This window comes from Chelmon rostratus, chromosome 5, assembly GCF_017976325.1.
Source record: "Chelmon rostratus isolate fCheRos1 chromosome 5, fCheRos1.pri, whole genome shotgun sequence".
Taxonomy (NCBI): Eukaryota; Metazoa; Chordata; class Actinopteri; order Chaetodontiformes; family Chaetodontidae; genus Chelmon; species Chelmon rostratus.
In genome coordinates, this window is record NC_055662.1 from 24226877 (window position 1) to 24245989 (window position 19113).

Below are 19113 nucleotides of genomic sequence, written 5' to 3' on the forward strand. Positions count from 1 at the left end.
GAGAAGGGTGGAGAGAACATGGGGAGAGGGCAATAACGAGTGCTCAAGAGAAAGTAAGTACACCAATATCAAAGAGAAAGGAGCGGAGCAGAGGTGAGCGGAGAGCTTTGACAATGAGAGAGAGCAGGGAGATGGTTAAAGGAGTGTAGCTTGGGTCAGAGGTAAGGCTGAGGCATCTCAGGTTATCATATCAGTCAGTCAGCTAGAGACTTCCAGCTATCATAGCCAGGGCACGTTGCTCTCAATCCCACACAATCCTCTTCTCTGTTCTCCAACCCAGCCCTATTGACAAATCTAAAACCAAGGTCACAGCAGTGTTTACACAGCCTTTAGCCCAAATTACATCATCCAAACTCTGGCCCGCTGGATGCATCACACTGTCACTGAGAGTAAATGACCTGGCAGCCTGCCGTCCCGCTGAAAGAAGAGAAACAGAGCGAGTGAGAGAGACGACGAGGGGGGTGGAGTCAGATTCAAGAAAAAAGCATTTAAAAAAATGCAAAAAAGAAATGCCGTAAGAGCTTGGCATGTAGGAACTTATCAGGGTGTTCAATTTGTGCCCCCTGCGAGCAAATTCAATGCCCCCAAAACACACACACAACATTATTGTCTCCCCCTCTGTGGCAGTGCTTTCCCTTTATGAGTCTACACACTAAACAACAAAGGAGCATAATGCATATTGTTGCTGGCTCCCAATAATGATGCATAACCCAGTGGCTGCACAGGAATATAATACCAATATGTCAGGTCTCTGATTTGGCCACAATTTGCATGGTTATAATAGCTTATCGACTGGCTCAAGGTTGAGCAGGGCCAGGCGGCTTCACTATAATGACTGGCCGTGTGCCTCCGACAGTTTATTTCAAGCTTCTGTGGCTCAGTCACCCGGCCTCCTATCTCGTCAATACCCAATCTTGATCCTGCTATCTGCATCCTGACAAAGTCTGCACAAACACGTCTGCACCCCCCACCCCCCCGGCCCCATTGCCAACAGCCTCACCTCCACCTCCTCCATCCCCTCCAACCCAGTGATATTTTTTTTCTTGAAATTATTCCTGTATCATACAAGCATTTCCCATAGAGATCAATACAGGTGCAATTCATTAGGCCTCCCAAAATCTGCTTGTCTGCAAGCATTTGCCCGTATAACAGCTATCGACCCTTCCCGGTTTGGCTCGGCGCCCGCCTCGGTCAGCGTCTGTGCCGCAGCACAACAGGCGAGCTCCAGAAGCAAACTTTTTGAAATTAAAATTATGGATTTTGTTTGAAACAAGGAAAAATAGGCTATGATACGACCTCTAAATACAAACATTTGGATGTATAAAACAAATGAAATCACTTTTGGAATAATTTCAAGTCATCCACATTTCAAAATCATACAGGAGACCCATTTGTCTGCCATTGCTTTAGTATGACATAAACTTGTGGGAATGTCTCCAGAGTAACATGCAGTAGTAATAGTCAATCAATACAAAACTGATGATTCATTCAGCAAATTCAAGTCGAAATACACACATGCGCCAGTTACACCATCACATGTGTGAGGATTCATTTTTCTCTGTTTCGATGCTGCTGATCAGACGTAATAAAACATGTTAAATCACATGCAATGTTGCTGTGATGGGCTCTCGCGCAATATTTCTGCAGTTTTAGAAGTATACATAACAAAATGTTAATAATATATATATTATATAATTAGCAAATTTATACTGATGTTTAACAAGGTATTAAATTTACAGATGTATTAGATCTTGACTAGTCTCTCAACTTTTGTGTTTTCCATTCACATAAAAAGCTTTACAGAGTACATTTTGTGTTTTAAAAGCATACAGTAGCTTGTAGTTGAAAGTGGTGAATGAGAAACTTTTCTAAGTCATTAGCTGTAATTTTATTAAATAATTAAAGACATCTAAACATCTGTAAAAATTTAATTTGAGAGAGGGAGATAAATAATGAGATATCAGGGAAGTGGAGAGAAGAAGGACACAAGCAAAGGTTAAGCAAGAGACTTGGATGTGTGCCATAGAAAGATGGATAGCAGTAAAGATCTGAGGACAAAGACAGAATAACTGCTGTCAGGCAGAGGTCTGTCTTCATAGAGCACTCCATGAGTTTTTTCACTGGAACTCCTTTCCTTCCCAACAGACTACAACACTTGACAGCGTTACTGCTCCAACACTAACAATCTCTGAGCCAGTGTCAAGGGCACCACCTGAGAGAAAGTCCTCAAGTGCAGGCAAAGAAGGTCATACAACAAGAGAAACCCTGCGGTCCCCGCTCCTCCACTTCAAGACCTGCACTGTAGCTATTCATAAAATAAAACAGATCGCCTCTTCATTTGTAAAGCAACAAACACAAACTATTGCACAAAATCTTTGCTGTACTGTGCAACCAAACTACTTTTTTATGCGAGATTCTGTTAAAAAATTCTGTGCAAATGTAATGAAAACATTGCAACCAAAACCAATAAAAGCTCATAAACAAAATATAAATTAAGATCTAAAAGTAACAATAAAAGTGTGATTGCAGACATAAGGGTGTTTGCCACATATATACGGCATCAGTTTATCTTCATTGATTATCTAAACATCACTTACCTTTTGTCTACAAATGGCTCTCAGCAGTGCCTAACAAGGAAAACCCTGATTACCGCTCACATGAGAGCACAGAACAAATCTTTCCGTTTGAATGCAACTCTCGGATATTTGACAGAAACAAATTAATGAGAAAATCCCACCTGTAGTTTTTTTTTCTGAAGATCAGAAAAAAAAAACAATATTGTTAAAAGAGTTTTGTTTTGATCAAAAGGTGAATGATAGGTTGCAGTGTATTTAAAAAACAAAGGCCTGAAAGCATCCCACTGGTTGTCTGATCACAAACCGATCCCACTGCTTTGACAAATCAATTCCGAAACATCTCTGTTTTGGCTGTTATGAAGCCATTTCCAAAATACAAAGGAGGAGGAGGGGGGTTAGAAGGAGAAGAAAGGGATAAATCAAAAGGGGTGGTGGAAACAGGCGAGTAGTGGTCCTCGGTCGAGAGGTCAGAGTGAAGGCAGTGCGGCCATGCCCACTGTGGGCACTCAGCTGGAACTAAATGTGGACGCCGAGACGCCAACTATTGGAGCGCTGCCAAGGACCTCTCACCCTGCAGCGCTTTCTCTCTCTCTTTTTGCCCGAGACTCAACAATGAGTGGGAACTCACGGCCTCCCGCCCCGCAACCCCACTCCACCTGCCCCTCAACTCCCCCAAAGTACATCCCCCTACCCCATTTCGCACTCATTCTGTCATTCAGCTTAACATGTTCATTACGGCAAGTGCAGGGACTGCAGCACTGAGGAAGACCACTGAAGGAAGGGAAAATGAAGGACCGAGGGGTGAACTTTAGAACTCTGTTACCCAAAATATTACACTCATTTATATTTCAACACCCCCCTGGGTGATCGGGTGGTTATGGCCCTGTGTGTGTTTGTGCAGGACCACCCTCTCTGGGATGTGTGGGAGAGACAATGGGGCCAGTGAGCTAGTCCAAACAGCTGTGAGTGAGCTGGGTGTCATACCACCTCCACACAGGCGTGCGCGCACACACACACACACACACACACACACACACACACACACACACACACACATATACACACACACATACACACACACACCATCTGTGAACACCAACACATGACAGAGCAAATAGGATTACAGTATGGAGGAAGACAAGGAGGATGATCCAAACACCATAATATCATTTCCAAGAAGGGACGGGGATGGGGCAGGGCACGGGGCGGGCTGGGGCGAGGGGTTTACCAGGGGGTGGGGCAGGGGCTTAGCTGGTCAGGGGTCAGACCTACAGTGCAACGATCTAATGGCTGTCTGGTTTGTGCACCAAAGCTTAGCTCATGTTTTCCGAAAACAAGATACAGAAAGTAGGCCAGGATTCAAGAGATGAAAAGCACCACAAATAGCACACCGGATAAATGAAATGCACCAAAGTTCACGTAGTTCAAACCTTTTTTGCAGCAGAACCCTGTTTATCTTAACTCCTCGGAGACTAAAGTTATTCAGAGGAAAGTATTTGATACATAAGAACACACAGAAATCCCTGATTACAATTTATGAAATATAAAACACAGTGTGTATTTTGCATCCTAATTTATAGCTCATAAGTATCAACACTGCAAAAAACAAACACAGTTTATATGAGGTTTTATTTTAAGATAAACCAAAGTCCGTGTTTATGTCTCCAAAGGGTTAGCAGCAATTCTAGATGGTTTGTGTGTGTGCTTCTAGCCCCTGCTGGGTGAAGGTTACAGGCCATCATCAGACATAAACCTTATGACATGGTCAACATAACAAGAACTGAGTGTCAGCTACGATTACACCCCCGGGTTAAATCCTCGGTGTACGCTGTCATTCAAAAGAAACATTTTCATATCACTTTATTATCATGTGATTTGTCGACTAATATTGAATGTATTAAAAGAGATTATGGTTGCATTAGAGGATTAGAGGTCTTTTAAGGAACCAGGAATGAATGCACAGCGACCCCACACCCACCCATACACACAAGTACAGGAAATTCACACCAGCCTCTCCATATATGAAAGCGATTACGATGTGATCTCAAGACTTGTTGTACAAAACAATCCATTACTCTCTCATCCATTCACCGAGTCATACATGCATTCATTTCTCTGTTGATTGGTTCGAGGGCCCGTCTGTGCGACACACAAAAAGCTTGATCCTGGGGGCAGAGTGGGGCAGGAATGCCAAGCATGGGTTTAAGCTGTAAGGTAACATCTATGTCAAAAGCCTCATCGTGTGTGAGATTAAATCTCTGGACCGGGTTGGGCAGGTCTTGAGTAGGAACTACTGAGACAATCTAATATGAACACATCCAGCGTGGTCTACAGGAGCCAGCCTGACATGTGACTGGCTGCGACACCTCAAGGTGAAAGGTCAATACAGATTTCAGCAAATCTGAGCAGGCACGGCATGAGCTTATATTCAGGGAGGGGAGGGGGCATGGCTTGGCCTCCAACCCTTACCCGCTAAGACCCTTGAAGTTTTTTACCCTGACCTAGACTTGACTCCTTCATCTGGGATGTTAGCTATACTAATTACTGCCTGATAGCCGCCTGGTGCCAAACGCAATTCGCTTCCCCCCGATTCTCCTCGACCCCGCTCCAACAGCTGGTGCCAACCTCACTTAGTGTTCATGAAGTGTTTCAGACACAAAGTGCGCACCCCCACCTTTCTTCTGCTCTGGCAATCTATCTCTTTTGTTTAAGGTTTTGTTATCTGGCCTCATGTTGTTCAGAGGGCAGGGTTGGGGGCAAAGGGGAGCTGCACTACGCAACATCAGAAGGTCGGCTGGCATGCACTCTGAAAGAAAAAAGCATTTCATAAGCCAAACAAAAGGGGATTAAAATGGCGCCAAAGATGGATTTGGAATTTGTGCTTCAGAATATTGACCCCACCCATTTGCATCTCAAGGGTAGATACAAGACAAACTGTCTCAGGGGATGAGGTAGGGTGGAGGTGTTTTGGGAGGAGGGCCAGAGCCACAAAGAGGTCAGGTGACTGAGGATGGTGAAGGGGACTCTCCCTCAGAGTCAGGAGGCCCAGTCCTCCATGCCTTAAGCCCCCCCTGTCCAAACTTGTGGCGCCCTCCACTAGCTGATCTGTATGTCTACCACTTGGCCTTAGACTCTCTTCTGTGCCCTCTGGCCCACTACCACATCTCGGTGCAACAGCTAGCCATGTCTGGGAACCCAGAGCAGGTCCAAATCAATGTGAGTTTGTCTGTGATTACCAGCGTGTGGGTGTATATGTGTGGTGTGTGTGTGTGTGTGTGTCTTTGGGGGTGTATCGCTAACTGTGTCTACATGTGTAGGGCTATCTCTGAGCATGTTCGTGTGCATTTGAATCTGCGAGATGCAGTATGTGTGCGTGTATGAGGACAAGTGGCCTGTCCATGTAGATTAGATAGGAGGTGAGCCCTGCAGTAGGCGGACATACTGACTGTCCAGCACACAGATGCAGAGACAGGAGTGGTATTTTTCCGCTGGCTCTGTGGTTTAGCCCTGAGAGGCTCACAGAGGTGATAACCAGCATGTCTCTAGGTCACCCAGATAACACGCATGTACACGCAGAACTCCTCTTCTGCTCGGGAGGATGTACACACGAGTGTAGGTGAGTATCTAGAAGTGCAGAAAAGCGTGCACACACATCTTCACCCAAGTATAAAGGCCAACATCACAAAAGCACATCTCTCAACATGACCTGTCACAGGTTCGTGGGCCTCGGGGGAATGAAAGTCTCACAGTGAAGGGATGGACAGGAAGTGAAAATAAGATATAAATAGACTCGATATGACAGCAGCAGTAGACAACACCCAAACGCTAGAATGGGAGGACATACATAGACAGAATATGCACACCACATCCCAAAAAGATGGCAAAATCTCTCTCAATTTGGGAGACGACAAACAAATTCACATGGAGAAAACGGAGCAAAACACAAGTGAGGCTAACATAAATGGAAATGAGACCATTTAAAAATCAAGGCAATTGTTTACAGAGGGACCGGTTTGGTGGTAAAACAAACCCACTTAGTTGCACACTGAGGAAAACACACTACCCTACACTTTAGGACACGTTCATCGCTCTGTTGCTTCAACTCAGCTGCAGAGCGTTTTCAGAGCAGAGAAGTCAGCTGACACGCAGGCCAGAGGTCACCTGGTTCTTGCCCAGAGCAGTGACAGGCCAGTGACGGTCAGAGGATGTTGGTGGATAAACAAGAGAAGCAGGAAAAGAGGGTTGAGGATTAGGAGCCACAGCATCAGTGAGGGATCAGCGCAGCCTATCTCATTACTCCCAGGCACAATAAGCACAACAACTCTCCTAGCACTTTATAATTGCTGCTTCCTATGCTACAAACAAGCTGTGTTTATTACCCCTTTCTACTCCTTGGTGCTTTCACTGGAAAAAATATCATCCTCTAATTGCCACATTTCTCCAATACCAGCGTGCATCGGTTTCACGGGCGGTTTGTCTCCTGTCCTGGAGATGCCTGGTTAATAAAGTTTTTATCTGTCAACACGGAGCACAGGGGAGGATCCAAGGTCACTGCTGCATACTCAAAACCTGGCTGGTCGTGGAATCTACTATCACTTTTGTTTACATAATTATATAAATAAGATGTAATTTACTTTTCTCAGCAAAAAAGACAAATAAACATTATAATTTGAGGCTGATTATGACTCAAGGACTTTCAAGGATGATTTTTTTTCCCTCCATTTTCTAATAATTTCTTTGGCAATTATGTGCATTCCAAATATATTCTCACAGCTTCCATGTTTGTTCTTTTTTTTATTTCATAACAATCATATTAAATGTGCATTTAATTATAACCTAATTGTGCAGAAGGGAAGAGAGGGGGGAAATCTGCTGCCCCAATATATCAAAAAGCTTTAGCTAACAGGAGCGGTGGGTTTAAACTAATAGAAGAAACATCTAAACCCTTCACACTGCTGCACTTACAGTGTACACCCACAAACACAGTGACATATTAAATTGACTGGCTTTTGCTGATGTTGGATCTCAGCATGGGTTCTTCAATCCAGCAGCTAGATACAGTATGTGTGTGCGTATTAATTAACAGCTAAACCTTATGAACCGGCCTCATGAACCCATAACAATAACAGTCTCCATTTAAAAAGAAATGTATAACAAGCCCAACAGAGCATAGCATAAGATCAGCAGATCAATAACCAAAAACCTAACTCACACCTAATTACATCTAATACACACTTTTGGGAGCCACAATCATAAAATCTAATTTATAATTAAAAGTGAGGAATAACTAAATTCTGTTTGCATCAAAATATAGTAATTACCACATCTTTATTTAGAGGCACTTACAAAAAATGGCACTTAACCCCGTCTAATGCCAAAAAATCAAGTGAGTGGTAATGTATGACTGGAATATAGGAAATAAATGATTTTTTGCCAAAAAAAAGAAGAAAATATTTATAAATATGACTGCAATTTATTTTACATCCATCAGTATTTGAGAGTTTGTCTTCTTTGCCATTTGAAGGTAATCTGTATAGTCACATTCATGTTCTTAACCGTCAATGAAAATGCTGTGGAGCACTGAATTAGCTTCTTTTTTTTTTTTTAGTTTCTGGCAGCATGAACTTATAAGGATTTATAGTGACACTCTCATATGATTACTCAATAGATTAACCTCTCCCTCCTGTAATCTACTTTATCCCATCAACTAAGTTCACCTTGTGGCAGAGGCTGTGAGGAATGCTGCAGCACTGCCAAAACATTTACAATATATAGGCTAAAAGAGGATCATGCATTTCAGAAGTAATGCATCAGTTAATGGAAATTAAACGAAAAAACTTTTTCCTGTTTGGCTTGGTTATCCTCTCATCTTCTCATAGACAAGGTCAACGCCAGTAATGGTGATAAGTGTCATCACAGGGTTGTTGCTACACGGATAACATCACTGTAACACTTGTTGGGTGTCAACTTATGCCATGTTAATGAGGGCACGGTGATACTGGGAGACTATTGGATGAAGGTGATTGCTAAGAGTTATACTGTTAGCAGTAGTTAGGATTTGCCGTGCCCCACTGGGGTTTATTGGATTAATTCTACACCAGGAAATGTACCTAAAGCCAGTCTACAGCCACACGAACCCAGAGTGTCATTATGGCATTAGCTGCTTTTTAATAAAACGACAAGCAGAATTTGGGTAAAAGTAGCGAGAATCTCTGATAACCACCGATGAGCGAGAAAAAAAACTCGCCACCATTTCTCATCTCCACCGTGATTCTGTTGATGCAGCAGCCATCAAATGTGGTATATGCACGGTTTCTGTGTTCTTTTTTCTAAGCGGTTTGCCACATGTCGAGGTCAGGGGTAAAGGCTGGGGGGATTAGAGCCTATATCGAGTCAATGAGAAGAGGCCATATGGGCAAATGAGATCCATGTCCGTGAAGCACTAATCTGCGGATGCCCTCTGAGTGACCAGGGATGGACACTACCCACAGCAGCTCAGAGGCTTGGGGATTCAAAAGCAGCCTGTGGCCTGCTCTACTGTACCCTGTACATTAGCTCCCCCATCTGACCCTGCATACTCAGAGATGAAAGAGCCTGGTCATGAACGTACATGAAAGATGATTAAAAACACTACGAGAGTAAACAAACTGCAGCTGCATTGGTGCTATCCAAAATGGACACAGATTGAAATCTTCCATATGTTATAGGAAAGAATGGTTGCAATGTCAAGATAGCTACAGTTATATTTGTTTGCCAAATGTTTATACAGCTCTCCCTGACATCTGAACCTTACTACTTGTATGTGGGTGAAAAAGAATGTCCTTAAGTTGCACATGAGCAGAATTCAAGTCAAAGAATGTACAATAGCTGAGACAGTGTATAGGGTTGATATGTGTTTAAAGGGAAACAGCTTCTATGGAAAGAAATATATAGAGTTATTAGTAGACTGCTGAATTAAATGCTTGGTGTTTGCTCCATAGCAAGTGGAAAAAAAAACATAAAGCAGTAGGAGGTAAGGCAAGAGAAAAAATAAAAGTGGAGATAAAACAAGAAGGAGGGGGTATTTATTAGAGATGCTGTCCCGGTGATTGGCTGCGAGGCGGGTAGCAGAAGGACAAATGGACAAATCTGAGGAGCTAATAACAGTGAATACGGAACGGCCCTCATGGGCAAATCTGGCACTAAGATGATAATGAGATTATAAAACCCCACTATATTGCAGCAAATTGTATAAGTGTTTCATTGAACCTTGTTGAACTTTCATTTATGCATGCCAGGCTCTTTCCCTTTTCGTCTCTCCCCTTTCTTCTTTTCCCCGGGATGATGGGTAGAGTATGAGAAAGGAGGAGAGGATAAAATGCCTCCTGGATGGAGTTTACCTAGTGCAGGGGTGAAGTGAAGACCACAGACTGGGCTTTCCAGACACACTTCTAGTTAGCATAATCACAAAAGCCTAAACTGTTAAAGCCACGGTGCTCTGCATATGAGATGTGATTCTGAATCACACTTCACATCTTGTCAGCGTCCTTCATACATGCCTACATCACACACACGTATTATAAAATACCTACGCCCAGTCATAAATACACCTGAGCATCAACAGCATTTACAAACCTGTATTTTTTGTTTTGCCAAATAACCAATTTTAACAATAACAAGCAAAGTGCTGCCCAAATAACTGCTCCAAAAGAACTTCTGTGAAAAAAAATGTAAATGTAATCTTTCTACACTCAACAGCAGTTAACCAAGTTGAAAGGCAATATTAAAAAAAGAAAGAAAAACTGTAAAAAACATAATTTATTGTTACTTAAAAAACATTTCTCTTAACATTTCGAAGATGTGAGGAAGAAAAGGCTTTGGAGACAAAATGAAATCAAAGTAAACACAAAGATGACACAACTTTTTTCTGTGAAACACTACAGGGTTTCCCAAACTCTACCCACACTCATCTTTTTGCTCTCTGTCCTTCACTTGGATGGAACTCATGAAAGTTAGTCAGTGTAACGAACTGCATGCGACATCTCACACTATCGAGGTCGATTCCCAATGTTTTTGACTAAATTATGTCATTATTGTCGCATTACATTCATGTTGATTTTGCACGGCTGGTGAAAATTAGATGGATTGCTCTCAAATACTGCATTATCTTTGCACAACACCACAAATACTGCTAATAATAAGAATCCATTACCATTGTTATCACTGCTGCTAATATAAATCTCATTACATTATTTTAAATAACAACTAAAGCAAATCTTCACTTTACTCAAATGACTATGAAGATAAGCTAGCGCAACATTTCGGCTACACGTCACTGCTGAAGAATTCCTTCATGTTTAACTTTGACAAGCTTGTACAACTGTTAGCTTACCGTATTGATCACTTCATTTCCTCCTGTTTGTCAGTTAAGACAAACAAATGGCAACACCCTTGTCTTGGACCTGTAGCAAGGGCTTGTCTATTGACTATGTCGGCATATCTTTGACTCTGATCTGGGTGAAGATAAATGTCTGACAGAAAGAAAAGAGCGAGAATAGATCAATAAACACGGACTGTCCTCTAGAATTGAATCAAAGAATTGAATCAAAGTGGTCGAGTCTTTGATTCAAAGGAAATATCCGTGAGAGGCGGCAACATACATGACAGAACAGATTGCCCTGTCAACATGCAACAACACTGGTCCCTGACAATGGACTGGGGGCAGTGTGTGTGTCTAAGGTTGGCTGGTAAGGATACATTTCCATCTGTTTATTTTCTCTGAGTTTGTTACCCCTCAAGGTCTTGAGATACGATTACATCTGGTCTAGAGAAAAAAACATTTCGAGGCAAGTTTATCTGGCTGGAGCCCATTCATACAAAAAAAATGAAAGTACAAACTTATTGGCAAAAACACCATAAAAGGAGTTTTTCTTTGTGTATATGTTTAAAAGCTTATATAAAAAGTCAGGCAAGTACAATGCAAGTACTGTATGATCATAATCCCAGACAGAAGGAAAAATAATATGATGTCATGATAATATTAGGAAGATGGCATGGCGTGCTGATCTAAAGGCAGTGCAAGCCTCCATGATGATCTTCCATTCTTATACACCATACTGACAGGATTACACACCATGCCAGCAGCTAATGAGTACTCATATTCTGCCAATCAGGACACACTGTTTGATTTAAGCAGTCCAGTCACAGGTGGTCACTAGTCTATACCGGGATACGCCACTAGCAAATTCAAAGTCCAATATTTAGCCTGTGCACACTCCAGCAGAGTGAAATATAAGGGAGAGGTCTGCATCTCAAGCTTAAGCTTCAATGTCATTCTTCATTAATGCTGAAATGTTTTGTCTGAATGTGTTACTACATTAATAAAGAGTCACGTTCACACATCTTCAATAAGAGCTGGTTAAAGAGGTTAGAATATATATAAAAACAAAAGCAAAAGAATACAAAAGTTAAGAGGGATGATATTCCGGATAGTCAACACTCTCCTTTGCTCATCTCCTCTGTTTACATTGTGTACGCCAGACTCTTGATAATGAGCCAAGGTACCACTGCAGCCAAGGCAGCTGAGGGTTAAATACAGTGCAAACCATATTTTTAGTAAAGAGTCTGGCACTCTCGGAGTTGGCTTCACCATATAACACGTTCTCTATGTTTACCTATTTATCACTCGATACTCCAGCACTCTTGCATGCAAATCACAGAGTCTCTCCGCCTGTGCTCAGAGAACTAGAGTTACAATGCATATAGTATCATGACTGGGTATGAAAGGGGCATCCTGGAAAGGCTCAGTTGTTCAGAGGCAAGGTTCACCACTTTGTGAACACATGATTGGATAAAGGATGGTACTACATGGGCTCAGGACCACTTTGGAAAACTGTTGTTGGTAAACACAGCTTGTTTGCAAATGACTGCATTCTGTTTTTATTCGTGTTTTACACAGTGTCCAAACTTTTTTGGAATCGCGGTTGTAAACACAATTACCCAGAATCAAACAAGCTCCCTATTCCCCAGCTGTAACATACCATGAATGTTCCAAATCTAATTTTTGATGTAATGTGAAACAGAATTAAGAACATAAACACAAACAGCAAAGTCTCTTCCACCTAAACACCAGCTGTGCATGACTCAACACTCATCTTGTTTTTTTCTTATTTAGCACAAGTATAATCAGTGTACTGAGAACATGATAGTACTCCAGACCTTTTTTTTTATCCAAACACATCTGATGACTGGGCTTTTTAATTATAAACATATTTATTAGCCTGCCAAAACAGGTTTAGGTTCTTTTAAGCACTTTTACAGACTACGATCCACAGTCAAACAGGTCTCATTGTCTGCCTTAACCTTCAGTTTGACATTTCAAGTTTGAGTTATTTTTAAAACTGTGCAAGTTGTTTTCCAGCTCTAACATGGCGTAAATCTTTTGCTATGATTGTAAAACAGTCGCTCTTCGGGTGTCTCAGAATACCAGAAAATCAGGGTTTCCACAGACAAAACACCTGGCTGAGATCTCCAATAAAGTCCAGCTGGTTATTGTAAAATCAAGCTGATTATTTTTAATAGGGTCAAGAAAGTTTTGTTCTTGCTGAACAGACAGATAGCCAAAGTAATGTCATGGCATAAAGTTTCTGCAACTACAGCTGCCGCCTCAGAGTCGGCAAAACAAATCACAGTGCTCCATAATAGGGGGAAAAAGGAATACATAACACGATCTCTGCAAAGCTCTGCCAGAGTCCAACCATTCATTTCTGACAAAACTTTTCTCCTCACCAAAAACCATGCCTTCATTATGACCCCATCACTGTTGCCTTTTCGTTTTAGGGTGGGAAACTTGTGCATTAGGCCAATCACCACCCTGTTAAGTGCTGTCTGAGACTTACTCACCGTCAGAGATTGTCACTGTTTGACGGTTGGGCATCAAAAGTAAATATGACTTACATGAAAACATGACAAAGAGTAGCCTTGAATCACTGCTCAGCTAAAAGAGATCTATTACATAGTTGTATTGTGATTATATGGTTAGAGTTCATAATAAAGCTTAATCACAAATCAAACTGAAATGTTACTGCATCTCACAAGTCAGCAATTTATTGCCAGTTTCTGACAGACACAGCAATCCCAGACACCAGGAGTCTTTGGTGTCAGCATTTTCCACATCATGATGATATGGTCTGCCACAAATGTGACCCAGACAATAGCCTGATGCAACCTCAGTGAATCCTGGTCAGAGGTTAGGGTCCGGTTCAGCACAGTTTACTTGTCTATTTCCTGCAACACTAGCGCAACGTGTGCCGGTCAGGCTAAGAAAACACTGGAACACATATGTGAAAACACAGGCACAAACACATACACATTTCCATGTGATCTTCCATCGACGCAGCGGACTTCCACCTTACCAAGCTGAAAAAACAGTGGTTGGAGGGGGTGAGGTTAATTTGAGTGGACCTGAGCTTCCTCTTAAAGAGTTAAGTCACACAAACATCAATCAGGTTGTGTGTGTGTGTGTGTGTGTGTGTGTGTGTGTGTGTGTGTGTGTGTGTGTGTGTGTGTGTGTGTGTGTGGTGAAGAGGTGCAGACAGCTGGAGGTGTTTCACGGTCAGCAGTGCATGGATCAGGGAGGTGAGGGTTACAGTCAAGTCAAACCTACAGCAGGACAGAGCACATTGGCAATAAGAGCATGAAAGCGTGTGTGTGTGTGTGCTTTGTATCAGCCTGTCTGCTTTTATTCTCAGGCACTCTTTTGTGTCTCTGTGGTATCTTGGTACATTAATAACAGCGAGCCACAGAAGTATGAGCCTTAGGTAAAGAAGAAAGGCAGAGTGACCTCCCATGTCATTGCACAGGAATTATTTCTCATTTCTGTAACAATATTGCATCACTTTTCCAGCCAACTCCCTGCTATTTTCATTCTAGATACAGAAATCAAGAAATCCTTTCAGCGAAACCCTCACTTTTAATTATGGAAAACCTAGTCGGGAAGAAGAAAGCAAGGTGGGCACATCAAAAATTTCATACAGTAGTGTATTTACGTTGTGAAAGAAAATGAAAGTGAGTCTCTTTCTGCAGTCCATTAGGGTTAATTACAGCCTTGTGTTGGGATGCTTGTAACAGAGCACAGTTGGTAATTAAAGTACAGGTAAGACATTAACTTACTTTTGTTAGCCATTAATCAGTGTTTACCTTCAGAGAGCTCTCCCTTTGTAATTAATAATCAGCTTGGACAATGAGTAATCACCCAAGAGGAAGTTGTGTGTATGTGTGTGTGCTTATGGTTGTCTGTGGTATTAGCAAAGGGGGTTTTCCCACCTTTGAAATAGCATCTTTACTGATCAAACAGCCCATCATCCATCCCTCTAGCAAAAAAGTCAATACAGTAAGCAAGAAAAACAGAGGAGCCCTTTACGAAAAAATAGAAAAACACTCATTTCACGTCACTCTCAGTCGCTCCCGTCTTCTGTTAATCCTTCTCCTGGCACCTAAACAGCACTGGAGGTTTGGAATGATTACATCTTGGGAAGGCCTCAGCAACCCCACTTCACCAGCACCCCACTCCTCAACTTCTTTCTCTGTCAGCCTGGTAGCTACTCCACCACACATCCACGCACACACACACACACACACACACACACACACACACACACACACACACACACACACACATACACACACACACAAACACACACACACACACACAAAGGGAGCTTTTCCAGCAGGAGATTGGTTCCACTTTATCTGCATATTGAGCCTGTGTTCGGTGTGCTCCTAACTGATAAAATTCTGCTAGTGTGCCAGGCCACTGCCAAACGCCAGAGCAATGACCTTCTTGGTGGAACAAATTCCTTCTGCGAGATGGAAAAAAAAACAGAATGCAGTGAAAAGAAGAAAGATTAAGACAAAAAAAATGAAAGAAATGAAAGGGAGGGCAGCTAGCCAGTCAAATGCGAAGGGAATGGGTCCAGGTTTTATCGCATTTAAAACAAGAAATGGAGACGTTAGCGGACACCCCCGCTACATGCCGTTCTCCCTCCCTCTCTGGGTACTTCCAGCCCCGTCAGAGTACCATGCTGGTGCACCGGCGTTGCTTCACAGATGATTAGGAATAACAGACAAGCTCTGCCTCCACTTCTCCCTACCTCCTTCTGCCAAGAGTCTACCAGCATGGAAAACACAATCATCATATCATCACTGCACCACACAGGGAGGCCGAATGCAGGAGAGGGAGAGGGAGATGCATAGAGAAAGTCAGAAACAGAAGAAGAGTAAGGAGAGAAAGGAGAACAGAAAAAGAGCGACACAAGACTCGTCCTTCAACCCGCTCCTCCATCACGCTGCCTGGCCAGTCTTAGTGCCTTTATTTAAGCACACATCCAATTCTCTGTTAGCCTTCATAAAGTGTGTGTGTGTGTGTGTGTGTGTGTGTGTGTGTGTGTGTGTCTGATCACATGCCATTCTCCACAGCAGCCGAGTCGCCCCAGGCCTGGCTCAGTCTGGCTCTACACAAGAGCGGCGGTTCACACTGTGATGTGTGTGTCTGCATATGTGCATGTGTGTGTATGTGTGCGTGTGTGTGCATGACTAGAAGGATTCACCGGTCTGGTCTGTGTTCCTGGGACACTTAGTGGTCAACCCTGATTACCCCCACCTACACACACACACACACACACACAAATACTCTTACCATAGCAACCCAGACAACAGCAGTCAGGGAAGCAGAAGAGGTGACTGTTGGGAGCTGTATGTGTGTTGATTGAAGTGCTGGGCCATGATGCCCTGACAGCCTTCCCTCAACCTTCTCTCAACCCCGTCACCTCTGCTGCTCTGCTGCGACTCTCACCACAATGGCTGCAGCCTGTGAATCTGCCAGGCTGCCAAGGACACAAAGACGACTGAGACAACCTTTGACATCAGAAGCTGCCACCAAAAGACCAGAGACAAGCAGAGTTGGCAGCTCTGTTAACAGGCCAGAGACTCTGATCTATTCAGCTTGGTTAAAGTAGCAAAAGTCAATAGAGCACAAGTCAATAGTGCATACATACAGATGGACGCTGTGTCAAACAGGTCTGCGTTAGGACAATGTCAGGCATGCCAACAGTTTCAAAAAGTAGACCTCAATATCTTGGCTGTCTTTAGACTGATGAGCAGTCACCGAGAAGAGACATAAAACATCAAGGTAAAAAACTGACATTTGGACATGAAATACAGTACAGGTTTTGTATTGAAGGCTAGATGACATTTCAAGGAGCTGATTCACCGGTAGATGTTAAGGCCACACACCCACACAGCTCCGTGTGGAACATGGTGTTTTAGTGACCGAGGGGAGATAGCAGTGTTAGAGATGTATTCACTGACATGTGGAGCATGTGTAAGATGACCTATACATTCACCATGATGTCACTTAGGGGCTTTGAAGAGAACCAAATCACAAAGCAGGACCTCCAGAGTGTTGATGGAAAGGAGTGATGAGACAAGGGTGCAAGTTGCTTTGCGAATACACGAAACAATCGATGCTTAAACGTACCCATGCACAAAGTAAAAACAAATGCATTTAATACTTATGACTCTGTGTGTGTGCGTCTGAGTGCGCATGCCTGCATGTGTGTCACTCTTCAAACAACACTGCAATCATCATCTCTTATCAACGGTCATGTTGAGGATTACAGCTTTCATCCCTAATCCTACATTAAGGACACATTCTCATGATGGCCGTGACATCATCAAGGCCAGTCAACCACAGAGAGGGCACAGGGACAGGAAGCCAAACACCACAGGAGAAGGATTAATGAATGCAGGAGACAGAGTAGATGATGAAAAAGAAAGAGGGCGCGACAAAGAAGACGAAAATAGAAACAAAATCAAACGGTACATTTCTGGAGCGCGCGTGAGACAGCCTCCGTTTCTGTTTGTGCTTCAAGATAATCTGCCACTGCCTCAGTTTCTCAGTTCCTCTGACAATGATCCTTCTCAATCAGCCCTACTAAGACCTCCAATCTACCCACACCCACACAGACACACACACACACAGACACACACACACACACACACACACACACACACACACACACAGACACACAGACACACACACACAAGAGAAAATACTGTCAACATACACACCACCCTGCACCTACTGAACCCTGATAATCTCTACATTCACACTTCACACTGCTGTAAGCCTCTGATGAACAAATATACAGACACACATACTGAGGAACGTATTTGCATTTTGCACATCTGTCACTTAAATAATTTCTCTTACCTCTCTCTCAGGCTCAAACTGACATGTGACCAGTGATACAGAGTCTAATAAAACCACCTGAACTGGAGATTACTCCCAATTGTTAGGCCACATTTGTGGTTGGTAAATGAACATTTGACTTTAATATTGCAACATTGCTGGTTGTGGCCCCTCTGTTAGTACCAGTTTCTCAGCACTCCCTACTACAGCTACCACGTATACCACTAACAATGCAACCCAGATTCATGTTTTCACCTTTGACTGTAGAATAAACACTTGCCACAGTTAACATTGACATACTTTTGCATGCAGGTGCATGCTGTTACATTTTCATATATTGTCCCAGTGTATTGTTCAACAGTCTTGTGATCAATCAAATCAAATTCCACGAACATTGAGTTACTGAGAGTGTGTTTGTACGGTGTGTTCGATACCTGCAGAGACTCGGGGGCAGTCTGGCAGCATGGGATCCAGTGGTGTGTCCAGGGGCTCTGGACTCGATACCCAGTTACAACAGTGCTGTAAGGAGAGGGGAAAAAAAAGGTTAACAGTTGAACACTCTGAGGACAGATTCTCCATGTTGCTTCTGCTGAAGATACAAATGACTTCCACGTCGACTACTTATGGCACATGGAGGGGAAATGAGTATGTGGCCACCAGCATCCTCCACTATCAGTCCCACAAACACAAAGGAATATATGCTCAAAGGCGGAAATAATAAGGGAAGGAATTTTGACGTAAAAATGTATGTCCTTCATCTCGATGCTTCGAAAGTTTTTTTTTCTTCATGGAAATATAGCAAGTTTAATTGAAATGCGGAGAAAGGAAGGGAGACTGGAGAGAAAATGGGAGGCGAGGGAGACAAAGAGAAGGGGGACAGGTGCGGAGGACAAGAGGGAGAGACAGTAAACGAGAAAGTGTGTATGGCTGAGAGAGGTGGGGTGGGGGGGGGGACAGGAACAAGCAATTAAAAGCTCTGTGACATGTTGCTCAGACAGCTTGGCGTTTGTTTGTGGTGGAAAGCTGAGGCCTTCTACCATGCTAGATCAGTGGGTGCCCTGGGGGAGGGTGTCTGCCCAGCTTGCTGACCCATAACCCCCTGCAAACACCCCGAGTCCTCTCAAAACCCCCTGTGGTTGACAACTCTACTGTCAGAGAGAGGAGAAGACCTCTTTATCTGTTTTTGCTGTCTTCATCTTCCTGTCTGTGTGGCGTTCAGTCTTTCTACCTACTGGGTTATGTCAAACATCGTATGGTGAAACCTAATCTACAATTAATTAACTGTGTGATTGCCATACTACGAAACAA

The 19113-nt window shown here is 43.0% G+C and overlaps 1 protein-coding gene across 1 annotated transcript in view; it reads right to left on the reverse strand.

The window, feature by feature from the left end:
• fam172a (family with sequence similarity 172 member A) overlaps positions 1-19113 on the reverse strand; it is a 158869-nt gene that overhangs the window by 33833 nt on the left and 105923 nt on the right. Inside the window, exon 10 of the mRNA XM_041936781.1 lies at positions 18240-18324. Within this exon, the coding sequence (XP_041792715.1) occupies positions 18240-18324 (85 nt within the window). The remainder of the gene's footprint in view (positions 1-18239; positions 18325-19113) is intronic.